At 43.8% G+C, this 26,881-nt stretch overlaps 1 protein-coding gene across 1 annotated transcript in view; it reads left to right on the top strand.

Moving 5' to 3' along the window:
• Positions 1–26,881, top strand: part of NHSL1 (NHS like 1) — a 278,563-nt gene that overhangs the window by 64,902 nt on the left and 186,780 nt on the right. Inside the window, exon 2 of the mRNA XM_043511087.1 lies at positions 16,188–16,281. Within this exon, the coding sequence (XP_043367022.1) occupies positions 16,224–16,281 (58 nt within the window). The 5' untranslated portion in view covers positions 16,188–16,223. The remainder of the gene's footprint in view (positions 1–16,187; positions 16,282–26,881) is intronic.

Raw genomic sequence — 26,881 nt, 5'->3', positions numbered from 1 at the left:
GTGCCTAGTCTGTTGCGATGCAGACTAGGATTATTCTGTCCTAAGTGCAGGACTCTGCCCTTGTCCTTGTTGAACCACATTAGATTTCTTTTGGCCCAATCCTCTAATTTGTCTAGGTTCCCCTGTATCCTGTCCCTACCCTCCAGCATCTCTACCTCTCCTCCCAGTTTAGTTTATGCCATCTTATTATTTTAAAGAGAGTACCCAGACACTCCATTTTAAACACACTGGATGAGGTAAAACAAGTTTGTTAACTACAAAGAGGGAGATTTTAAGTGATGAGGTATAAAAGTAATGAGGTATAAAAGTTAGAAATGGTTATAAGAAAAAAAGTTAAAGCATTTACTAGTGCCTAATTTACCAAACTATATTACACTCAATCACATTTTCTCACCACATGCTCCAGCAGATTACTGATCAAATTCTCAGGTCAGGATTCCTCCCCACCACATCCAACAGCTGTTTTCCTTTGTTGTCTTAGGTATGATGACAGAGACAGACAGAGAGGAAGAGGAGAGTGTCCTGGGATGTCTGCCCCTTCTTTTTCTTGTCCTCTCCCCACTTTGAGAAGCATTTTCAGTTGAGAGCAAAGTGACAAGCAATCTACTGAAGAATGGAAACTCCATGCTGTTTCTATTGCTAAGATGTAGATTGTTGTTCCTGACCCCTTCCTTGAACGGACACTTGGCAGGTGATGGTACATCAGCCTTGTTGACACCTGTCTGAGGCATCAACTTGCCCTTTGTCTCTGAGGAACTGGTTTAGCCACTCCTCAGATTTATCTGGGAAACATTACTTCAGTCATGATTTCAGCTTACATTCATAACTTTACATATAATGTTACTATGTGCATTTTGCTATGATATTATTGCTCAGCAAGTTATGAGTTTTTAAATAATACCTCACAAGGCATGCCTTGTACAAATATTATTACTGTGTGTGTAGGGGGTGAACATGGGTATATTTTGTCACAGGATCTCACTAAACTGGGTGACTGGGCAAGAAAATGGCTGATGAAATTCAATGTTGATAAATACAAAGTAACGCACAGTGGAAAGCACACCAATTATACATACAAAATAATGGGGATCTAAATCCAAGATCCCTTTCTTGAGTGGTATTGTGCATTGTTTTCTGAAAATATCTGCTCAATGTGCAGTGGCAGTCAAAATAGCTAACAGAATGTTAGGAACCATTAGGAAAGGGTTAGATGATAAGATGGAAAATATCATAATGCCACTATATTAATCCATGGTATTCCCATACCTTGAATACCATGTGTGGTTCTGGTCTACACATTTCAAATATATATTAGAATTGGAAATAGTACTAAGTACTAAGAAGACCAACAAAAATTATTAGGGGTTTGAAACAGCTTCCATATGAGGAGAGATTAAAAAGAATGGGACTGTTCAGCTTGGAAAAGGGACAACTCAGAATGGGATATGGTAGATATAAATATATGACATTAAATCATTACTGACATGGAGAAAGTGAATAAGGAAGTGTTATTTACCTCTTCACAGAACACAAGAACCCAGAGTCACCCAATGAAATTAATAGGCAGCAGTTTTAAAAGAAAGTACTTTTTCACACAACACAAAGTCAACCTGTGGAACTTGTTGCCAGGAGATGATGTGCAGAGGAAAAGTATAACTGGGTTCAAAAAAGAATTAGATAAGTTCATGGAAGATAAGTCCATCAGTGGTTATTGGTAGGGGGCTACTTAAATTGCAGAGAAATCACACATTTTTCGCATGTTGGTCACAGCATAAATAGCAAATTTTGCAGATAAGTTCATACAGTATACATACAAATATTGTACTGTACTACTGTTATGTTTGTGTGTAAGTCGTCCTGGATAAGGGAGTCTACTAAATCGGGTTCTCAAACTTTTTTTTGCTGGGACTCCCTTTGAAAATATTTCAGGCTGTGACAACCCTGCTCCTCCCAAAAAAAAAAAAAAAAAGACTCCCACCCCCATTCCATGCCACCCTTACTTCTGCACTGCTGCTGGTGGTGATGCTGACTTCAGAGGTTTGCAGCTGGAGAGTGATGGCTGCTGGCTGGGTGCCCAACTCTGACGACAGTGCAGAAGTAAGGGTGGGAATACTGCGACCCCCATAAAACAACCAGATTTCACTGGAGAGACCAGATTTCACGATTCGTGACATGTTTTTTTTCAGTTGTGAGTTTGGTGGGGCCCTAGCTATTAGCCAAGATGATCAGGGATGCAATTCCATGTTCTGGATGTCCCTAAGCCTCTAACTGTTAGAATCAGTCTGGGACTGGACTACAATGGATGGATCATTTGATAAATTGCCCTGTTCTGTTCATTCTCTTCGAAGCATCTGGCATTGGCCACTATCAGAAGACAGGATACTGGGTTAGATGGACCATTTGTCTAACCCAGTATGACCATTCTTATGTTCTTATTATAAGGAGTTGGATTTAATAACTCTGAAAATAAAGTAAAATCCATGGCATCAATAGCGAGGCATTTTTGAAGATGAAAAGCATCATACCCTCCTCACGGTAATAAATGTATATTGGACATGAAGACCATAAGTATAGAGGCTGCGAGAATAATTGGAAAGGTGAGAAACTTCACCAAGTCTTAAGTTTGTTTCCCCCACGACCCCCCCGAACAAGGTTTACTTGGGTAACAGGTCACATCCTGAGTTCTTACCGTTCAGTGATGCAGGCATTAGAAAGAATAAAATCCACTTTGATTTATGCTGGGTTGGGGATTTTGAGAATTTGGAATCAGAAGGAAATGAACATACTTGGATCATGGATCTGTAGCAGTTAGGCCACTACTTAGGACACTACCAAGTGTCTTATCAGTTTAAAGAAAAAAAAACTTACTCATTTGGACAAATTATTTTAAGATTCTCACCAACAAAACAATCTAACTGTATGGTTCAGAAACAATTTCTGATAATATGTGTGCTGTGTGAAAAAAAAAATACCCCTCTATTTAAAAAATAAAAATAAAACATAAGGCTCTTTCTAAACTTTTTGGTAAGCTGATCAGATTTTGTATTTGACTATTATGCTGCTCATAAATGGATACTTAAAACTTCCCTGAAACTAGGACTTGCCTGACCTGGACATGTAGAATAGTTATAGTATTATTGCAGTTCACCTCAATGTAGTATATTTCATCCTTGCTTATATTAAAAACAAGATTGTGATTGACATATTTATATTTATCATTTGTGACTGAAAATATATGTTGTAAACAGTATGCCCACAGCTTTTAGAAATCATATGATAAAAGAATTGCAATAGCAATCTTAGTGTCTATGAAATTGGGCACATCTGCTTTTCAAAGTGTGTTGCTTGAATATGGGTTGAAATAATAGTATTAAATGGGGCTTAGTTAAATGGTTAACCATTACAGATAGTAATAATTCATTCTTGAAAGTGTAACGTAAACTAAACAGCTGATTCTAGGTTCAAGGTGCATTGATTGGAGACTTATGCCGTCAAGAATACATAACGGAGTATTACGTGGCCTAGGAATATTGTATTCTTGTATCTTTTAGTAAGAGATAGTGCAGCAGAGGTACAAGAAAGGGCTTTGCTTCTAAAATAAATACTATCTTGTTATAATTATCAACAATGTTCAAGTGATAAATAATTTTTAAATTAGGGGCAGCTTGTTTCCTCAGTTGATTAGAAAATACTGTACTATTGCCCACTTATTTTTTTCTGAATTTATGGCTGTTTAAAACTCAGAAGCTGTTAGTGCTAAAAGTGGAGAATTACTAAATTCTTGTTGCAGGATAAGGGATAGATTGCCCTCAAAGCAGGTTTTCCCATATAGGTAACAGAGTGTTCTGTGGTCTTGCACTTGTGGCATTTACTTCTAATTCTCTGACCAGCATACAAGCACATTCCAGTATCTCACACTATAAAACCAAAATGAAAAAATTGACCCTTGACCCCACATATCTTTTCAATTATCAATCCCCCCCATTTACTGCAAGGCTCCTTGATTAACCTGGTTTACAGCTGTGTCTGCCTTGACCCTCTCTCCTCTTATTCCTGGATTCATTCCAATTTGGTTCCTGCAGTCTCCACCCTACTGAATCTGCTGTCATAAAACTTTCAAACAGCCTCCTGGGAGCTCTATTCCATCCTCTTCCTCTAGGAGCTTTCTTTAGCCTGTGATCCTGTTGATCACTTCCTTTTCCTTTATGGTCGTGTCTTCTCTTAGTTCTCCTGCTACCCTTTGACTGCTCTTTCAACATCTCCTTTAGCAGTTCTTTCTGTGGGAATTCTCTTTCTATACCTGATCCCTTGATGACCTCATCTGCACACCTGGATTCCACAGTCATCTATCTCCTTTATCTCTCCATCTGTTTTTTAATGAGGCCCTCATCGCTATAATATTTCTTATCACCTGACTTACTTTCAGATGTCTGACTGGTATTGTGCCATCAGTTTCAGCTTAACACGGCCAAAACTAAACTCATTTTATCAATCAAAAAAATTAGAATTTTAAACAGTCTGACTAAAAATCCTATGTGCTCTTGTTGCTCAACTTTCACTCTTGTTTGATTTAATTTTGCTAGGTCTCCATTTTTCATAGTTAGGTTCCAGGTTTGATGCCATATGAATTTCTAACATAATAATGCAGGCAGAAAAGAAAAATCTTTCAGGCCTTCTTTATACACAAGGAGGCAAAAACAGCCCACGTGTATAGATATTTTAATTGTTCAGCTTGCCTTAAGGCATTTTATGCAAATTGTTTGACAATATTGGTTGGACGAATGAGTTATAACTTCCAGGTTGTTTGGAGAACATGAGAACCAGCCTTGTATGCTTTTGGAGTTGTTTTTCCATGAGCAAGGAGTGGTTCCTGGACTGGCTGTTCCTATCTAGATCTAACACCTGAAAGCTTTTTCTTAGGAGCAGAATCTAATTGCAAGTGTAGTCAGAAAGCAGATATCCTTTTCTATCCTTTTAACTAATTCACCCAGAAGATGACCTATATTTACAACATTATTAAGATTGTTGCTTAAAATGTAATTTCAGGCAATTTCTGTATGCACTGTCTTTGGTCTTAATAGTGTGGGTTGTCAGATTCTCAGTGTATTCAGTCTTTAGGGTAGATAAAAACAAAACTGTATAAAAATTGTAAACAGTAATAACAGCTTGTTAAAATATACTGAATTTGGAGTCTGTCTTTTTTGCTTGTACCTTGACTAACTTGCTTAAGGACTGTAACCAAAATAAATGAATAATTAAAGCTCCCCCAAGGTCTGCTTTTCCCCTTTTATCTAGATACTGCAGTTCCAACAGGGTGGTGTTTAACTTGCCTGATAATGTAGAAAACAAGGGGAAGGGGGAATGTTTTATATACTGGTACATATTCAATATTGATACAATGGCTTATATTATTTCCAGACTAAGCTCTGATTCTTTGGGGACATGTGTAATTACAATTTCCCTTTCATTTAAGGCATACAACAAAACAGCAGTGAGGAGAACTAAGAGGAAGCGTGCTATGAGCAGTGATTTTATTCTGATACCATGACATATCAGTTGGAAAGTACCAGTTTATCTTGACTTGGGAGATACAGAAGGTTTTAGCTGTTGGTTGTCAAGGCAGCATCCGCATCGTATTATTTTCTGTAATAATTAAATGGGGATCTCAAAAGCTAATATCTTTCTAATAGATCAAATGCTTATCATTGACTACTAGTTCACATTATTGCATTTTTCAATTTAGGAGGTGTGAGCTATAATTTTAGAAGGGGAGTGGATTGAGGACTACAGTATTTTTTTCCTTAATTGATTTTTTGTTGTTTTCTCAAATTTCTGTATCTGACCACCTAGAAACTTTAATTTATTAGAACATTAGCATAATCTTAAGAACTTCATACCTGTGGATATTTTACATATTGTGACAAAGTTCCTGCTCTACCTTGGTGGGTCTTGTGCTTATTGGTGGATTTGCTCGCCTTGGAGATTCACGGCAGCCCTCAGCTTGGCTGTTTTTCTGAACCCATAGTCCAGGTCGACGACTCCTGTCTCTGACTAGGAGTTGGGAGGATTTGGGGGAAACCCGGGACCGCCCGCCCTCTAGTCCGGGTTCCGGCCCAGGGCCCTGTGGAATGCAGCTGTCTAGAGTGCCTCCTGGAATAGCTGTGCAACAGCTACAACTCCCTGGGCTATTTCCCCATGGCCTCCTCCCAACACCTTCTTTATCTTCACCATAGGACCTTCCTCCTGGTGTCTGATAATGCTTGCAGACCTCAGTCTTCCAACAGTCCGCGTTCTCACTCTCAGCTCCTAGTGCCTCTTGCTCCCAACTCCTCACGCGCACACCACAAACTAAAGTGAGCTCCTTTTTAAAACCCAGGTGTCCGGATTAGCCTGCCTTAATTGATTCTAGCAGCTTCTTGATTGGCTGCAGGTGTTCTAATCAGCCTGTCTTAATTGTCTCCAGAAGGTTCCTGATTGTTCTGGACAGCATAAACAGCAATTTTTTTCTGTATTTTTGCGAATACAGACTAACACGGCTGCCACTCTGAAACCTGATAAACAGCAATGCGTACAATAGTCCGCATAACTTTTTTATGCTCACGATGTGGCACTGGCTCAGTTAGTTCCATGCCAAGCCTCCTCCTAAACTCCTGATAGCCGTCATCCTCTGAGTTCTCTTCAACAATTTATATTGACGTTGAGCAAACACAAGGTGGGCCCGGTTCATCTTCGCTGCTTGATGCAACACTGTCCAGGACCTCCGGGTCCTCCTAGAAAGGCATCGTCGAGCTGTCGAGAGATTTTTAGACAAGAAACAAGTGTAAGTTCCCACTGCTTGTTTTTAATTTACACAATCCCTGGTTACTAGCCCCGTTACACCCCCAACCTCGACCATCGCTTCTTAATCATTCATTTACCTGAGTGATGTCTTTTCTGTTCACCTTTTCCGCTGGTGACTCCCTGAACTACGTTCACCTTTCTCCTCCAGGGGGGTGGATGACAAGAGGCCACCATGCTCATCGGGGTGTCTCACAAGCAGCTGGGTTTTGGGTTCGGGTTCCGGCATATCCATCAATGGCTGGGCCAAAGTGCTCCCCTCAGTTGCTCCCTCCTCCTCCTCAGAACTGTCGCTGATGACACACCTTGCTTCCGGTCATGTGGCCACCTTGACCCCAGAAGTAATACCCCCATGGGGTGGGACTTCTGGTGATAGGTGGGCAGGGTTTAAGGGACAGGGTTTAAGTGGTCAAGGGGCGGGGTTAGCGTTTGATTGATGGTAGGGCCCTTATACGAGGACGCGATGGAGAAGGGCCTGGCAGTAGGAGGCGTGTTCATCCACCTGGAGCCGCTAGAGGACCTGAGCGTCAGCCTGGTCCTGACCTCCGTCCCTCCCTTTCTCCCCAATGCCGCCCTGTTACCCGTCCTCTCTACCCTGGGGAAGCCCATCTCTGTCATCAGCCCTCTCCCGTTGGGCTGCAAAGACCCCGCCCTCCGTCACGTCCTTTCGTTCCACCGGCAAATGCAGCTTCAACTGCCGCTAGCGGCATGTGACAGAGAGGCACTTGAGGGGTCCTTCCTAGTCCCCTACCAGGGGGCCCATTGTGTATAGTACCAGATGAGTAGTGCATAGTACCGGATGCACTACTCCATGGGGGAGGCCCGGTGCTACCTCTGCTTGGTGATGGGGCACGTCCGGAGGGACTGCCCCTTGGCCCGGCAATGAGGGGCATCCGGGACCCCTGAGCCCCGGCAGGGCACCAGCCCCATCATTGCTGGCACCCCTGGCTGCCCGGCACCCGAAACCATCCGTCCTCCTTTTCAATTCACCATTGCTCCCGCTCGGGCCCAAGGGGCACCTCCCCATCTATGCCCAGATGAGCGGGAGAGCCCCGCCCCCGCTGTTTGCAATCTGGCGGGGCCTGTGGGGGAGGGTGCGGCAGGGACACCGCTGGCATGGGAGAGGGCCCACCCCAAGGGGAATCTTCCCTCCCTTGTGCTGCTCCACCGTTATTCCCTCGAGTCCCTGAGCCATCACCTTTGCCCCCTGACACGACCCCTGCTAGCCAGCCCCCGGATGATGCCATGGAGGGCTGGGCCTTAGTCCAGGGGAAACGGGGCAAGTGGAAGGCTCGAGCTCCGCTCCTCCCATCTGATGCGGAGGCCCCCCAGAAGACCAGGAATGGGGGCACCGAGGCCGAGCCTTCCGCTTTACCCACGGGTGTGCTCCATCCACCGGTGCCGCCTGGGGAAGACATGGCAGCACTGGAAGGCAGTATCTCCCCTCCACGGGAGTCCCTCCCCTCCGAGGGAGCCCCTCCTGCCCTGGCACCATCTGAAACCTCAGTGTGCCCTGAGGCGACCGTCGCGTCAGGTGCCGGCGGGGAGAATCCTGGGGTGGCGGAAAATGATTTCCCGTCCATGTATGAGGAGATCGAGGCCCTGGGTCTGACCCCAGTCACCCAGGAGAAGGACGACCCTTTGCCAGCGGGCCTCGATCTGGGCGACTTCACTCCAGCCCCCCTTTCCCCATGCTCCCTCCCCCTAACCGTTGCTTCCACTCCCACCTCCGAGGAGCACCTGGACTCCTCCATCAACCCGGCTGCAGATGGCACCCCGCTGACGGCGACCGAGCCTGTTGAGGTGACGGCCAGTGCCACGCGGCCGGGACCGGAGCCACCAGGGGCACCCCTCGTTGGTGAGGAACATTTGACCTCCTTCCTGGGAGGGGGCCCTACAGAAGAGAGTCCACCTCCTGATGCTGTGGCTGCAAAATCCACCATAGAGTCTGCGCCCGGCATCACTGAGAGCCCTCTCCCTGCCCAGAATCTCGCCTCTAACCCTGCCCCTGCCCCAGTCCCTATCCTGTCCACCTCCCGAGATGTTATTGCCGCCTCTAGGGTTGTCTCCTTCCCTTTTCCAATAGATGACCCCCAGGGAGCAGCCTTGGTGTTTACCCGTCCCGACCCACCAGGGGCTGCTATCCTCCCTCCGCCGCCCCCTATTGCCCCAGGGTTCGAGGCGGGCCTAGTGGCGCCAACCCATCAGGAGCCCCGTCGGGGGTATGCACCCTGTATGCCTGTCTCGGTGGGCCACGGGGCTGTACCAAGGGCCCCGTCAGGGAGTAACCAGGAGACCGTAACCCCACCCCCCCATGCGCTGTGAGAGGAGTTGCGGGAGTTTTTAGAAGATGTCCGTGGCTCCCGCAACAAAGTACAGCTTGCTCTCCAGCGTTGGGGGGACTTTCATCAAACCTTCTGGGCCGCAAGAGCCCTCATGGGGGAGGGTAAAAGGACTGGGAGGCAGGGCACCGCGGCCTACCAGCGGGTCCGCCTCTTCCGTAACTCCTTACTCACCTACGGGGTAGGTCATGGACTGCTGCGCTGCCTGTCGGGAGCCGCGAGCGTCCCTGCCGGCGAGGATCCCCGCCAGCCCTCCTCATGGCACCTCTTACCATCGCAACATTGAACACCCGCGGCTGTAGGATGGGTCTCCGCAGGTCCCAGGTGCTCTCCTTCCTTTGAGAGGGGTGGTACTCTGTGGTTTTCCTGCAGGAGACCCATATGGATCCGACCTCCGAAGACAGCTGGTGGCTGGATTGGGGGGACAGGGTCTACTTTAGCCATCTCACAGTTCGTACGGCTGGAGTGGCGACCCTGTTCTCCCCCAAACTACGGCCCGAGGTGCTGGGGGTCGCCGAGGCTGTGCCGGGCCGCCTGCTGCACCTCCAGGTCCGCATGGAGGGGCTCGTAGTCAACCTCGTTAACATCTATGCCCTGGCAGCGAGCCCAGAGCAGCTGCAATTCTATCAGTAGGCGTCCGCCTTCCTTGTCACCTTGGATCCTCATGAGTGCCTGGTCCTGGGAGGGGACTTTAACATCACCCTCGAGGAGCGGGACTGCTCGGGGACCGAGCAGAGTCCGGCCGCCACCGCCGTCCTCGAGGAGATAGTCGAACACCACTCCCTGGTGGATGTCTTGCGCGACCACCACCCGGATGACACTTCCACGTTCACCTTTGTCCGGGTGGAGGGCCATCGGTCGAGCCACTCCCGGTTGGACCGCATTTATTTATCACGCTTCCATTTTTCACGAGCCCACTCCTCCAGCATCCGGCCGGCCCCATTTTCTGACTATCATTTAGCCACTGTGACAGCCTCCCTCTGTGCGGAGAGGCCAGAGCCGGCCTATTGGCATTCCAACAACAGCTTGCTGGAGGATGCGGGCCTCGTGGCGTCCTTCTGGGAGTTCTGGCTGGCCTGACGAGGGCAGCGGCGTGCCTTTCCCTCTGCACGGTGGTGGTGGGACCTAGGGAAGGTGCGCGCCTGGCTTTTCTGCCGTGACTACGCCCGGGGTGCCAGCCGACAGAGGGATGCGACGATAGAGCAGTTGGAACGGGAGGTCTTAGAGCTGGAGAGGCATCTGGCCGCCAGCCCCGAGGATCCGCCCCTCTGCGGAGCATGACGGGAGAAGCGGGAGGAGCTCCGGGCCCTCGAGGACCATCGGGCCCAGGGTGCCTTTGTTCAATCCCGCATCCGTCTGCTTCGGGAGATGGATTGCAGCTCCCGCTTCTTCTATGCCCTGGAGAAAAAGAAGGGGGCCAAGAAACCTATCATCTGCTTTCTGGCAGAAGACGGCACCCCCCTCACAGATCCGGTGGAGATGTGTGGGAGGGCGAGAGCTTTTTACACAAGCCTTTTCTCCCTGGATCCGACCGATCCTAACGCTTGCAGAATGCTCTGGGAGCAGCTCCCTAGGGTCAGTGCGGGCGACCGAGACTGGCTAGAGCTGCCTCTCACTCTGGCTGAGTTCTCGGAAGCCCTTCATCGCATGCCCACCAATAAATCTCCGGGCATGGACGGGCTGACCGTGGAGTTCTACCGCGTGTTCTGGGACGTCCTGGGCCCAGACCTAGTCACCGTCTGGGCCGAGTCTTTGCAGAGCGGGGTCCTCCCTCTTTCGTGCAGGCGAGCCGTGCTCGCCGTATTGCCGAAGAAGGGGGACCTCCGTGATTTACGAAATTGGCGTCCCATCTCGCTCCTCAGCACGGATTACAAAGTCGTGGCAAAAGCAATCTCACTGCGGCTAGGGTCTGTGCTGGCGGACCTGGTCCACCCAGACCGGACCTATGCCATCCCGGGCCGCAGTATCTTTGACAACCTATATCTGGACCTTTCGGAACTTGGGTGTAGGGATGGTCTGCCGTTCGCTCTCCTATCCTTAGATCAGGAAAAGGCGTTTGACAGGGTGGATCACGGGTATCTCCTGAGCACTCTGCAAGCATTTGGCTTTGGACCCCAGTTTGTGGGTTTTCTCCGGGTGCTGTACGCCTCCGCAGAGTGTCTGGTCAGGCACAACTGGACCCTGACCGAACCGGTCAGCTTCGGGCGAGAAGTACAGCAGGGGTGCCCCCTCTCAGGCCAGCTGTACGCTTTGGTGATCGAGCCCTTCCTCTGTCTCCTCCGAAGGAGGTTGACAGGGTTAGTGCTGCAGCAGCCGGAGCTGCAGCTGGTCTTGTCGGTGGATGCTGATGACGTGCTCCTCGTGGTCCAGGACCCGGGCAACTTGGCGCGGGTGGAGGCTTGCCAGGCCATCTATTCGGCAGCTTCCTCCGCGCGGGTCAACTGGGGCAAGAGCTCTGGCTTGGTGGTAGGGGACTGGCGGCAGGCGAGCTCCCTCCCACCCACGCTTCAGGCCATCCGGTGGAGCACGGGTCCGCTGCTCTATCTGGGCGTTTACGTTTCTGCCACGCATCCCTCTCCTCCGGAGAACTGGCAGAATTTAGAGGGCGGGGTGACAGAGTGACTCCGGAAATGGACAGGACTACTCCGGTGCCTCTCCGTTCGAGGGTGAGCGCTGGTGCTTAATCAACTAGTCCTGTCTATGCTCTGGTACCGGCTCAACACCCTGGTCCCGGCCCCAGGTTTCCTGGCCAACCTCGGGACATCGATTCTGGAGTTCTTTTGGTCAGGTTTGCACTGGGTCCCTGTAGGGGTTCTCCATCTACCTCTGGAGGAGGGAGGGCAGGACTTGAAATGTCCGCTTACTCAGATCCATGTCTTCCGCCTCCAGACCCTGCAGAGGCTCCTTTATAGTGCAGGTAGTCCAGCGTGGCGCATGCTGGCGCACACCTTCCTGCGCCACTTCCGAGGGCTCCGATACAACCGGCAGCTCCTTTATCTCCATCTGAGAGGTCTTCCGCGAGATCTCTCCAGGCTGCCGGTCTTCTACCCGGACGTCCTGCGGACCAAGAAACTGTTTTCAACGACCAGGTCCGTGGCGGCCACCGAGAGGGCAGATCTCCTCGCGAAGACCCTGCTACACAACCCCCAGCTCCGTGTGCAGGTGGTGGAGTCCCGCTTGGTGCACCAGAGGTTGATCCTGGCAGAAGTCACAAGAGTCAGAGACCTCCTGGACTATGACCGGGGAGACTGGCTGGATCCCCTGACGTTCGCTCAATGCATGGGGCTTTCCAGTCCTTGTATTCCTCGACGCATACTTCAGGAGATGAAGGCTGCTTTGCCGCCCGCTGCTTGGGTTTATTTCGACCGGGTCCTGCACGAGGGCACGCTCCACCCACCCTCTACCCCGGGCCTGCCGGACCTTTTAATTGGACCCCTGCCCCGTGGACCCAAGCAACCCCCTCACCCCTTCACTGTAAGCCGGCTGCACGAGATGCAGCCTGTCTGCTTTCAAACCGTGCCAAGAAAACATCTATACACGCTTGTGCTCCACGCCCTCACCCTCGTGTCCCGCCCCGATACAAAATGGCGGGACCTTCTGCCACCTTTGGAGGGTGAGGAGCCGCGGTGGGCCAGCCTATATTCCACCTTAGTCCCGAGGCCTGCCGGGGATGTCAGTTGGCAGCTCCTTCACGGAGCCGTGAGTATGGGCATGATCTTGGCGCGGTTCACCTTAATCCCAGACACCTGCCCCTTTTGTGGCGTGAGGGATACCCCTGGCACACGTATACCTGGAATGTGCCAGGCTGCAGCCCCTATTCCAGCACCTCACCAATATTTTATTACGTTTTTGGTTGCACTTTTCCCCTCGCCTTCTTATTTATGCACTCCCTATCCATGGCCCCACAAAGTCATGGGATCTCCTGCTCAGCCTCCTCCTGGCCCTAGCTAAAATAGCCATCTATAAAACCAGAGTGAGGAGGTTGGCCGATATAGGCCCCACAGTCACAGGAGACTCCTTCTGATCCTCAGTCCATTCATGTATCCAGGCAGAGTTCCTCTGGGCGGCGTCCTCTGACTCCCTTGACGCCTTTGAGGAGCAGTGGGCAGTGTCCGGTGTTCTCTGCTCGGTGTCCCCATCCGGTTCCCTTCGTTTGACCCTTTGACCACACTCCTGTCCCTGTTATTTCGTTAGTTGTCCCGTGGAATTTTTTGGCATCTAGGTCCTGTGGATCTCCCTTTTAGGCTGGGAGGATCCTTTAGCAGTGGACGGGCTTCGCCCGCCTACTTCCCGGATCCCAATAGGATTACTCTCTTATAGCAATCTGGCCTGATCCTGTTACAATATCCAGAACATTGCTAGAGTTACATATGTAAAGATTTCACATAGTTCATTATATACATAACACTAATTGCCCCCCATGAATCCTCAGCTCCCAAGTTGTGTCCTAGTACAGCTAAATCATGAGTCTGTGCAGTTTTAGAGAGCCTGGCTTTGTCTGATGAACACCAGGGACATTTCAGAATAACCAGACATTGAGGTCTTTTATGTCTGTGTAACTGAGCTGCTATTAATTGTACTTTCGTTAGCTCTGTACTGAATGGAAGAAGCTTTGGAACAAAGTGATGGAATGTTGGCAATGGGTGCCTTGCTGAATTTGATCTGTTTTAATTGAGGGGAAAACTTTCCCATTGAGGAATAGAGTTGTTCCTAAGAGTAGAAAGTGTGGGGGTGGGGGACTATTTCAAATCTATGTATAGAATTATTTCAACATTATCTGGTTTTTCACTTGTTCAGATGGAAATTGAAGGGAGTGGGAGAGGGAAGAATGTCAGTGACTCATAACATTTGAAGATATCAGATGTTTAGATAACCTTTTTATTCCAGTCATATGCTATCTTCTTAGATAGACAATAATATAACTTTATATGGAGGTGGGGTACAAACAGTGATTTTATTTAAAAAAAAAAACAACCCCCCCACAAATTTTGTGCAATTTATTACAGATGATCAAGAAAAAAGAAAATAAAAATATTCTGAAACCTCCCCTTGCTCAAGTCAAAATTTTGACCAACTCTATAGCTGGTTTGAACGTGTGAAGGAAAGGAAATTGTCAATTTCAACAAAAAATTTCAGTTTATTTTGTAGATATAAAAATGTCCATTTCAATTTTGAAAAACTTAACCAGGTATAATAGTTTAGTAACATTACCTATCATCTATGAATTTTGTAACACACAACGACATTTGTTAACAAAGAAACTTGAAAACAGGTGGTGATAGTAGCGAGGAACCAGAGATACTGGGGCGAAGGCTGATAATGAGGGCTGATGTGGGGAATGACTTGAATACTGAAATGCGTAATAAAGAGGAGAGGTGCTGGCAACATTAGAGATGCAACTGCATTTTTAAAAGGGACTTTTTAGTGTGGGACAGACAGAGAGGCCCAAGTTGTCTCAGATTGTTTCTGCTGGTGATCTATTTTCTAGTTAGGTTATGTCTACATTGGCCACTGAACAACAAAGCTTTTGTCTTTCAGAGGTGTTTAACTCCTCCTCTCTTCCTCTCCCAAAAGTTTTGCTGATGACAAGCGCCAGCGCGAACAGTGCTTTATTGGCAGGAGTGCTCTCCTGCTGAAAAAACACCACTTGTTGGGGATGGGGATGGAAGTTTTTTGTCAGCAGGAGAGACAACAAACAGCAGCTATACTGCACGACTTTTAGTGGCATGGCTGTAGTGACACAGTCGTGTCGCTAAAAGCTGCGTAGTGTAGACATAGCCTTAGATAAATAACTAACGTTTTGATATTCTGGTGTGAGAAGAATGTGTTGTGCAGTAGAGGTGCCAGAGTTAGACAAATGTGGTTTCTTTCTCTAGGATGGTGCACCATACGACCCAAATGAACATTTAGAGGGCTCGTCTCCCCTAAACAGTCACCTGGCAATTTACCCATTTTAGATTGTAGAACTTTAAATCAACCTTTCTTCCTTCACTCTGGCCTCCTCCCCTATTTAAACATGGTTGTAGCTAGAAAAGTTTCAACCCTAAGGGCCAACCGTATATAGGCTGAAATGAAGAGATATGCACACTGAGTAGCTAGCACTTCTCTTCCTCCTGATGAATTTCATCTTCCTCAGGAGTGTAGCCTCTAGTTACTCTCCTTCACTATACCAAGATTAATTCTCTAGGGAAATGCCCTTGTGCACCTGCTTTTGAAGGAGCCAGGATAGGATTTGTGAAGGTCTCTATCTGTCAGTTTGTTTACTTTGTATATTTGAAGGCACTTTGTGTGTGGTCAGTTTCATGGTTGGTCAGTTCCATCACTCTTATAGACTGCTTTGGAAGGACTCTGATCCCGACTCCCTGGTACAAATCTGAAGCCGAAGAGGCAGAAGTAGGTGTACATACACCATGAGAAGGGGAAGATCCAAGTATTTTTGGTGGTGGAGTTTTGAACCTTCCCACAAGATCCTTATGAATAGCAGAACAGAAGGAAAATCCTTGTCTATATTTAAATGAGAGAAACCCTCCTACCCCCCTCCAAACAAACAAACAATGCTAGTACAGCATATTTAAAGAATGCCCTATCAGAATGTTGATTGTTGGAAATTAGTTATTTTGGAAGTTGATCGTGTTAATCTCTAAAAGATGTTTTAATATTTTTTGTGTTTATTAAAAAGTCTATTTTCTTCATGTTAATTTAAGTATCTAGAATTGAAAAGACTTCCTTTACAAACGAGGGAAATCTACCTTTTTGTTTTTAAAAAAAATCCAACAACCTAATAATCATGGATGCTTTCATGTCCCAGGAGTCTTGTCTTATCTTAGATGAGATATTGCATTTTCAAAGCACATTTTTTAGTCTGGAATTTCAGTTGTTGGGATTAGCTATTGTAACACTGATGTCCTCCCTGCGGGGTTACTCCTGCTTTGTTGTGCTTGGCTGCATGTGGAGGAGAAAAAAATCACAGCTCTTGGAGATGCTTTGCCCTCATTATTATTCTTTTAGAGGGGCACTGATCTACCTTAGCATTGACTGAGAAGAATGCCTCTGCGAGGAATACACTTCTGGAGGTCCCGGAAAAGAAACAGCCCTTACTCAGGTATAAGAGAGAAATCTTTTGGAAATATACCAAGATAGTCAGTCTGTCAATTTGCTTAATTTTTTTGCTGTCACAGGTGTGTTTGAAATATTTTTTTAAGGTTGAAGTCTTTTTTTGTATTACTTTAAACAAAAATACTGTTTAAATATACATACAGTGCAATTTCAGCAGTAGTGATGCTTGGCTTCCAATAGGAGGCTTTGTATAGGCAGTCCTTTAAAGAGCAGAAATACTCTGTTTTTTACAAGGTTTAAGCTGACTAAATGCTGGGAGTTGAAGGCTATCAGCAGCCTTTCCAACCCCCTCTTCCCCCCCGCCCCGAGTTTAATGAGGCCCTTTCCCTATTTTTTTCCTTGTATTGTTAGGTGGAAAGCAGCTCAGTTTTCCTATGTGCCTCAAACTTTAGAATGCTGTGAAGTAACGAAGCAGAACATTAAAGCTTTTAAATCCTGAAAGCACTGGCAATCTACTCAGCGTTTCACAGCACTATTGTCAATAAAGAATGCATGTGTATTCTCTGTGTTGTAATTTCAGAATGTGAAATTAGATCTGCTACGAATTTATTTATTTTTCTTTTTTTCTTTAATTCTTTTTGGTATCAAATATATTTGTAGCTTAACAACCCTATCTGTTTCTGGGTATAAAAAGTAGGGGATTACACTTCTGGTAAGAAGATTTCCTCTCTTTCTCTTAGATGTAAAGCTTAATAATATATTTAAATAGGGTGAGTGCCAATGTGAAGAGTTCAAGGCTGCTGTCCTTATTTAAAAATAAGTGATTATTCAAATGAAGATAAAACAGCATTCAGCTCTGTTCGTTTGAAAAATAAAACAACTACTCTTGAGTGGAAATTAGGAACAACTGTCAAAAGGTAACAAATTTAGCTCACGAAAGCTTATTCTCTAATAAATTTGTTAGTCTCTAAGGTGCCACAAGTACTCCTTTTCTTTTTGCGAATACAGACTAACACGGCTGCTACTCTGAAACCTGTCAAAAGGTATTCTTTCAAGTCGGGTTTAAATTTAAATACTTCAGATAATGATGGCAGGTATAAATTTAGAAACTGCTAAACTTTGTAAGAGATTCTCTCAATTTCTTAAATGGTTCCTTTTCTATTGAAATTATTGTCATTAAAGAATGTGTATGTATTCTCTATGTTGTGATCCCCTTGTTTACCTTGATGGTTAGTTCTTGCTCTTACTACTTTCTCACTTTGAACAAGTCACTAAGTCTCTGTATCCTAGCTGAGAAATGGGGCTAATACTTCTCTGACTATGATACAGGTGCAGTGTGAACCTTGGTAATGCTTGTGCGAAGCTCTGAAGATGTAAAGTCGTTATGCATTATTATTTAAAAGGGGCAGAATGTTTAAAAAGCACTATGTATTAGTGACCAGTCAATTTGAGTAATTTTTACTTTGACCTGTATTAATCGATCTACAGTGGTCTCTGCATGGATGTAGGTACAGAGATGAGAATGGAAGTAGGATGAAGTAAAAGAAAGTGAAGGGTGGGAGCAAAATTTGATTTTATATATCCAGTCCATTTTCTGAATTACAAGGATACCCCAAAGTTCTGAAAACGTTTCTCTCATCATGCTTTACATCATTATGAAATCTTGAATATAAAAATTTCCAAGACACAGAAAAATTCAAGTGCAGTTGGGTGAGGGGAAAGTTGTGTTTCTCTGCTATTTTGTCCTGTTTCCACTTGTGACAGTATATCTAAAAAATATGGATTTTTTTTTAACACATGAGAAGAAGAAATTAATCAAAAAAGTAAAAATGAGATAGCTTTTCAGAGCAGGGAGGACGTAGGGCTATAAATCTGTCATAGGGTTTTCTGCTCTGACGTGGCACGGTGCTTTAGGAGTAGATGGTGCTTCTGTGGTGAAAATGTGGCTTACTGAGGAACTTAAGAACTCTCATTTACTAGACATGAAGAAAGGCCTGGAGAAGGGTGCTGATCTCACTGCTCTTCAGCGCACACATCTCACTGCAACGGCGTTAATGGTGGCCCAGCACACACACCACTTTCCTGACCAAGGTGGAGGATCAGGAAAAACAATGGCCCTATACAGGATGCTTATGGACCATACTCAGGCTATGTCTACATTTGAGCTGGGAGGTTTGATTCCCAGCTTGTGTAGGCATAGCTAAATACAGCAGTATAGCCGGGGTGGCACAGGTGGTGGGTTGGGCTAGCTGCCTATGTACATACCCAGGGTGTGCGGACAGGTATGTTCTCGGACAGCTAGTCCAAGCTGCCACCTGTGTTACCCCGGCTACTCTGTCAATTCTAGCTCATTAGCTGAAGGAATCACTCCTCCCAGCTGAAATGTAGATGTAGCCTTAGATCCTTAGGAAGTCATAAGCTGGGTGAAGAGATCACTTGGGTTCTGCATACATTCCTGGTTAGTGGGTTTTATTTTTTGTTTTTATTTAATAGTGTGTATTAACTAATTTGTGCACATCAGAAGCTAATTTGTCTCTGGGTAATTCTGAAACAAATTATTGTCCTTTGATTTTTTTTACATCCTGCTCAACAAACAGATTAAAGGTTGTGGGTTCAAGTTTGAAAAAGAGCTGTTGGTTCTTGTCTTTCAGAATCACTTAACTTTTTCATCTGATAATGAAGTGGATTTTTTTTTTAAGAACCATTATCAAAGTGAAGTGTGAACTGGTGATAGCTGCTGTAGAGCGATGTGAATATGCCTTACAATAAAAAAAAATTCCAAGATATCAATGTACTTTTCTAGCAAATAAAAATGTAGAAATTTGGTATCATCAGTGTCCTTTGCTCATAGTTTCATCACATTACAAATGTTATCATGCATATGCATATTAGAAACTGAGATGATAATTTGAAAAATGGACACTTCTTTATACTGATAAAATGGGTTTGAAGTTCTGCAAAGGCTGTGACCCCACAAGAACGATGAAGATTGATTGATTGTTTTTCTTCAAGTATTGACTTCCAAAACACTTTTGACTTTTCTTGAGCATTGATCCACAGCTACATTCTAGTTTTGCAATCAAATACAAGATTCTTGTTATAAATGTGAAGTCAGGCTGACCAGGCCTCAAAAGTTCCTTCTGTTAATTAAAAAGAAAAGGAGTACTTGTGGCACCTTAGAGACTAACAAATTTATTAGAGCATAAGCTTTCGTGAGCTACAGCTCACTTCATCGGATGAAGTGAGCTGTAGCTCACGAAAGCTTATGCTCTAATAAATTTGTTAGTCTCTAAGGTGCCACAAGTACTCCTTTTCTTTTTGCGAATACAGACTAACACGGCTGCTACTCTGAATTCTGTTAATTAGTCTGTCTGCGTGTGACTGGATGATCAAAACCATTGAACTATGTCCCCACATTCTTGTTATAAGAATGCACAGACTTTGAATCTGGAAAACGAATGTAAAGAAATTGCCTAGGTCTTTGCCTCCTTTAGGGAGAATTCATCAAAATCTTGAGTCTTAATACATGCATTGAAGCATCCTACTGTAGCACAGTAGTTCTCGCTCAGATAATTTGTTACATCATGCTAGAAAATGGCTGGAAATACACAGTAAATTTGCTGCCATTAAAAAAAAGTTTGCCTCCCCTTTGTTATTTAGGCTTGTAGTTTAAGGGTATATCTGCATCCCTGGTTGCTCTTGGAGTCTTATGTTTGATATAATAATTGTGACATTTTTCTCCAAGATGGACTTTGCCACAGTTATTCATGCCTTTTAGGTTTTCGGACTGTGTTAGTGTAATGCTACCCTTTAAAGAAGCTTGAGAGCTTCATCAGAATCAGAATGTGATGGGTCTGCATGTGTAGTGGGGTTCTCTGTAGGGAGCTTTGCAGTCTGCATTGGCTTCCTGCTCATTTCTGGGTATTGATTTGGCTATCTCCTTATCCATGTACAGCCGCTGCACCTGAGATCAGTAGAGACACACTTACTAAAAGTGCATAGATTTTGTTTTCTGGGGCCTATTGACAGGACACTGATAGTTGCGGGTCTTCAACTTGGCAAATTATTTCCACCATTGATCTGATATAGCCAAAGCTTCTTGACCTTCAGGACATAGTGCACAGTTCATCTGTTTACTTAGCTTTTGCTTGAGGTGTGTGGAATTTACCAAGGAATCTATTTTCTGTAGGTAATATTTGTACAGGTTACTGATCGCAGGTTCTTCCACTCAACATATGACTCTAGTCACATTTAGAAAGTAAATGTAATAGAGTTCATCAACTGTTGATCTTTGGGGAGATTTTTGTTCCTTTGTGGAGTTACAGTTTATCAAGAGACAAGTTCATAGCAGGATGCACAGATTTATGAGGTGAATGTTCTTAAATTTGTCTCTTAAGATATGTCAGGTGCAAGAAGCTCTATATATGGTATTACATTAATTCTGGTCCATGTGGAAATATGGCCAACATTCGTTATAATGCTTAAAAATGTCAGTCCTAAGCATTCATATAAAAGAGGTTTTTCCTCCCTCTGTTTTAAGGTATTTGCTGGTTAGTAGTGCAGTAAGTTTGTGGCTTGGAAGAATCTTCTGGCTTTCATTACATTATCATTTTAATTGGAATACCAAGCATAACCAGGGGCAAAAACATTGAATGAAAGTCTCCACAGGGAGACTCTGTCTCTTTTGAAAGTGGCTTTTGGTTTGTGCTTCAGGAGCATATTTGAATTATTTATTTCTCAAATTTTAATAGCAAGAATTATTAGTACACCAACACACTACACCAGGCTTATTTAAAAACAAAGACTGTTCAAAATCTGTAAAGTTTTGAAGCTCCATTTTGATGTATATAATCCTTTTAAAATTACATATTCTTACATATGTTAAGGTGTTTTGAAAATATTGCATTTGGATAGAGAGGAGGTATAGTCCTCTATAATAGTTAGCCCTTATAATGCCTTCCAGCGATCTCATAATGCTTTGCAAATATTTGCTACTACTGAAGTTAATGAGAGTTTTGCCACTGGCTTCAGTGGGAGTAGGCTGAGGCCCACTAATTACTTAAGCCTCGCATCTTTGTTAAGTAGCAGTAATTTTAAAGTTAAGGAGCCAACCTGGAATTCAGGAAACAAGGAGTGAAATCTTGATCAAAGTCAATGTGTGGTTTCTCCCCTGCTCTACCAGACTTGCTTAGTGATCTAGGCCAGTGGTTCTCAACCAAGGGCTATGCAGAAGTCTTCCAGGGGGTACTCAATTCATCCAAATCAATGTTTCTCAACCTGGGGTTTGTAACCCCCAGGAGAGTCGGGGGACGGGGTTAGGGGGGTTTCAAGTTCAGGGCTGGCATTAGGTGTGGCAAGCAGGACCCTTGCCAGGGTCCCCCTGTGAAGCTAAGTTACACACTTCAGCTCTGGACAGCAGAGCTTGGACTTCAGCCCTGCTGCATGGGTCTCTCTGGCTCTTAGACAAGGCTCACAAATGAAAGTACCACACTGAAATGTAAGTATAATATTTATATTCCAGTTGATTTACTTTATAATAATTATATGGTAAAAATGAGAAAGTAAGCCATTTTTCAGTAATAGTGGGCTGTGACACTTTTGTATTTTTATGTCTAATTTTGTAAGCAAGTCGGTTTTAGGAGAGGTGAAACTTGGAGTACTCAAGACAAATCAGATTCCTGAAAGGAGTACAGTAGTCTGGAAAGCCTACTGAGAGCCACTGATTTAGGTAAGTCACTTCACTCTCCTCTTCAGATTTCTCTATCTGTAATATGAAGGTAATGACACGCTATGGGTAGTTGTGATGCTTAGCTCATTAATAACTGCAAAGCAGTTTTAGATTTTTGGATGGAAAGTGATAAAAGAATATTGATGATTTAATGACTATTATTGTTCCATAAACAGGATAGTAGAGAAAAATTGACTCTCTTCCACACATTAACATGCCAGTGGAAATTTAAATAAAAAATAAAACTATACAGCAAAGAGTAGGGGAGACAAACCAAACACACATTTCCATTAGCTGTATTCATAGAGCTGAATTTTTTAACCAGGTGGCTGTTTCCCTCTATTTAATGATTCATGGCTGCATTGATTATTCTCATCTGTGGCAGAAAATTACAGAATCACTTTCCCACTTTTGTAAGTGTATATGTGTGTATATGTAAGAAGACATGGTATCGTATACCAATGAGTACAGGAAGTGTTGTTTTGTTTTGTTTTTTGAGTATTGGAAGCCAGAGATTTTAGTGAAAGAAATATAGACTTTTAAATGTCATTCAAATCAGATGATTGTATGTACTCCTGTGAGTATGGGATTTCCATGCAAGTTGTGTAACCAAGACATGTCTTAACGCTTTGCCTTCTGTAGCCTGGGGAACAATTCTCGGCTTGAAATTTTGTGAGCTGAGGTTATGTGACGTGACAGATCATTCTTATCCGCAGTTGAGACCAGACCCCCTCTTCCTGTCAGTATGGGGAGTGACTTAACCACAGTTTTTAATGTGGTTTAAAAAAATGCAGGTGGTATCTTCTCATTTGTTGGAGGAGAACAGAACAGAGATCAATATTGAATTTATTCAGCAATAAAGAAACTTTTTTAAAGTATTTGTGATTTTTGTTTTGTTTTTATTATAGATAAATGGATGGATTTTTGTTGTGGTGGTTTGTCATTTTTGTAAGTGTACCATTATGATCATTTATAGTATACTGTAATGCTATCCTCTCACTAACATTGAAAAGTCTGCTTTCTAAGTTGTGTCAAAACTTTGTAGATTTCTTATTTTTAAAATGTTTCCTTGAACTTTCATTGGTGATTGGTAGCACTGGACATTCTGGTACACTTGTCTCCGGGAGGCTAAGATACAAAAAAAGAAAACCCCAATGCAAAAATAAATACATTTTAAAATGATGGAATAGCCTACTGCATATTTTGGGATGATTTAATGTAATTGGACAGATGTTACAATGGCCAGTTTTTACTTACATGCTGTTATTATTTTCAATGGTTAATTACAGCATATGGTATTTGTGAGTATTTTGATGAGATTCCTTCTCCCACCCTGAAGAGAAACTTACTGCTGCCTTAAACTTCACCAGAAGGATGCTTGTTGCTATTTTAAATTTTATCTGAAAGACACAAGATCACAGAGATGGAAATGAAGGGTGAGAGAATAGATTCTTTTAAAGTGTAGCCTGCAACCTCAAAAAGTGCAACATGGATGTCTCCCAGCCGATCTCAAGGGTTCTGGGAAAAATCAAAGGTCTCTTAGTCAAAATAACAATGGTGTGATCACTGATGAGAAGCATATGGTTACCATACAAGATTCTGTGCTAGACTTGGGACTCGTGTACTTGGGGAAATGTATAGCTATAACTACACTGCAATAGTTCTACTTTTATAACTTCCTGTGTGGATGATTATTCCATAATAGAATGTCAACATGGGGACATATATATAACTACAGCAGTAAAATTATACTGGTATACTTTATGCCTATAAATTTCTGTGTAGACAAACCCTTAAAACAAGGATTCAGTCAGGGGTGAAAGTGGGCCGGTATGGCGTACCGGTAAAAATGTGGCCACTAGTACCGGCCCATACCCAATAGGGCCGCTGACCGGGAGGTGGGGCAGTGGCGCAAAAGGGGCAGCGAGTGTCCTTAATGTAATTGCCCCTTTTGCCCACTGCCCTGGGGCTGGCGATTTAAAAGGGCCCAGAGCTCTGGGCCCTTTAAATTGCTGCTGAAGCCATGGGCCAGGCAATGTGGAACGGCTGGCTGGGGAAAGCTGACCCTCCAGCCCCGCCCCTTCCACCCGAGGCCCCACTCCTTCCGGAGGCTGGAGCACCCTGATACCAGTAAGTCTTCAGCTTTACTTTTACCCCTGCTTTCACTTAAATGTTTCTCTCCATAATATTGGTCTAGCCTATTCTACAATTTTTTCAACCCCCTCTACCCCCCCAGTTCCTTCTGTCCTGATCTCAGAATCTTTCTTCCATACAATCATGCTGCTACTAATGCTAGCTTTCCCCTCTACAACTCCTGTCATGGGAGCAGCATTTCTACAGCTCCTGTCACATGGAACAACATCTCACTCTCTCAACTTAGCCTCATTAAGTCTCCCTCTAATTTAAAATCTTTGTTAAGGGAAAAGAGATGCATTTTCATCTAACCTCATTTCTTTGTTTTAAATTAGCTCTATCAAGCTTTTGTGGACACAGTATGCATGAAAGATTATGTACAACCTAAAGTTGTATTGTATATTATTATGCAGGAACACCTTAAAGAACTATCCTAACCTTAGAAGCTCCAGATAAAACACTTGGGCATCTAGATGTTGGGAAACAAGGTAAAGAAGATACTGAGAATAGGTTCTATGCCTTGCTGTGAGTCTGTAGCTTACTTAAGGCCTTGTCTCCACTGCGGTATTAGCTTGAGATATAACTAGACATTTGCCCCAACTCAGTTCTTGTCGACATACAAAAATCTCTAGCTCGAATTAACTTGAATGCTGCTAACCTTGAGCCAGTAACAAAGTGGGAGTGCAGATGCTTGAGGTACAACAACTTGTCAATTAAATCACTTAATTTGCGAATTAAATCACTGTGTGTAGCTCCAGTGTTTTGCAATGTAGCCGCGCTCACTCAAGCGAGGCTAGCTGGAGGGGAATAACTCGAGTGTACTAAGGCCATGTCTACACTATCACTTATGTGAAAAAAACCACCCCCCTTAGTGATATAAGTTTCACTGGCATATGTGGTAGTGTGCACAGCGCTGTGTTGGTGTGAGAGGTTCTCTTACCAACATAGCTACCGACACTCTTTGAGATGGTTTTATTATGTCGATGAAAGAGCTCTCTCCTGTTGGCATAGAGAGGCTACATGAGCGATCTGTATAGCTGTGCTGCTGTAAGCTCACTAGTGTAGACATGGCCTAATTCGAGCTAACTGTTGCAATGTAGACAAGCCCTTACATGGCAATATTATTGGGTTTAATTTACTTTGGTTTCCCCAGAGATAGTAATTTATTATGAAATCATAAACACTTCTTGAGTAATTCCTCCTAAGTAGTCATGTGATGGGCATGTAGGTGAATAATTATATGACACTACGTGGAGCGGACAATTCCTTTTTTCTTGAGGGTGCTGCACTTCAGTAATCTGTGATATTGTGCTAACAATTAGCCTGCACTCGGGATTCTGCATTAAGGCAGATATTAAATGATTAAAGAATTGTTGGTTAAAAGTTCATTTTAAATAATAATATTAAAGTGGTTTTGGTTTCAATTTGTTACTTAAGATACACTTTAAATTCCTGTGGCATGGTTCAGTCTTAAGTTTTGCATTTTAGGACTGAGTTCCTTTAGCTATTCTGGATATAGTGACCTTTGACAGTATCATACTGTCAAATGTCTGATTTTCACTATTATAAAACTCTGTTTTGTGTAATTTTTTTAAAAAAAGACTTTTTATTTTTAGCTGTAGTGTAATGATTGAATTTCAATATGTTTGAAATCAGCATTACTTAATAAGTAAATTCTGCATGATTGATTCATTTGGAAATACCTTCTTCTGTTAAAAAGAAAAGGAGTACTTGTGGCACCTTAGAGACTAACAGATTTATCCGATGAAGTGAGCTGTAGCTCATGAAAGCTTATGCTCAAATAAATTTGTTAGTCTCTAAGGTGCCACAAATACTCCTTTTCTTTTTTGCGAAAACAGACTAACACGGCTGCTACTCTGAAACCTTCTTCTGTTAAAATATCTATTTGTTGGACATTTGTAATTGTGAGGACGCTCCTGTTGTTATCTGCTCATTTCAATTCCTAGAAGAGAGATTAAAGAGTTCAATAGTAATTGCTTATATTAATTAAAAAGAAAAAGGAGAAAAACCTCAGCCTTGATGTTTCCTCTTATAATTAGGGTAAATGGTTTTACATATTACATTTTTTGGATGGTGTTGTATTAAGAGAAGATTAAGTAAAACTGAGAGAAATGTATAGTTTCTTGATGAAACTGTGCTTTTCTTTGGGAAGTGGTAGTTAGTATATTTTTATTTAATATTAGATTTATATAAACAAAGCAAATCTTACTAGCGTTCTTGCTGACTCTTGAAACTGCCAGTGTGAGCGACTTCCCTAGAAACCAGGACAAACAGGTTAAAAACTGACTGGCTATGCTGTCTAACCTGTCTCTTGTCACTGTTCACATCAATTAAATTTAATTAAAGAGGAGGTTTGAGAAAAATATTGTGACGGACATGTTCTTGACTTCTATATGTTAGGATAAGCTGTCTCATGTTTATTTTGTACAAGGCTTTACCTGCTGATCTGAGTTTCTAGACTAGGACTATTGTGTATTTCTGAAGGCATAGTTGGTGGTTACTGATTCAGTCAATCTATTTTGTGATGGTTATAGCTATGCAGCTTTTATGATTATGCAAATAGCGAAGAACAACTTCTGTGCTTTGGCTTAAGGATGAAAAGTTCAGACTTGGGCCGGGTTTATAAATTTCAGGTTAGAGTCCAATCATACAAGTTACAAAACTTTTCTTTGTAATTGTGTAGCCATTATCTTAAGGAGTATTGAGCCTGTAGAAAACCAGAGAACTCTACTGAACAAATAAGTCAACAAATGGGTAGAATTGC

The sequence above is a fragment of the Dermochelys coriacea genome, chromosome 3 (assembly GCF_009764565.3).
Source record: "Dermochelys coriacea isolate rDerCor1 chromosome 3, rDerCor1.pri.v4, whole genome shotgun sequence".
Taxonomy (NCBI): domain Eukaryota; kingdom Metazoa; phylum Chordata; order Testudines; family Dermochelyidae; genus Dermochelys; species Dermochelys coriacea.
This window is presented reverse-complemented; position numbering and strand designations above follow the sequence as displayed.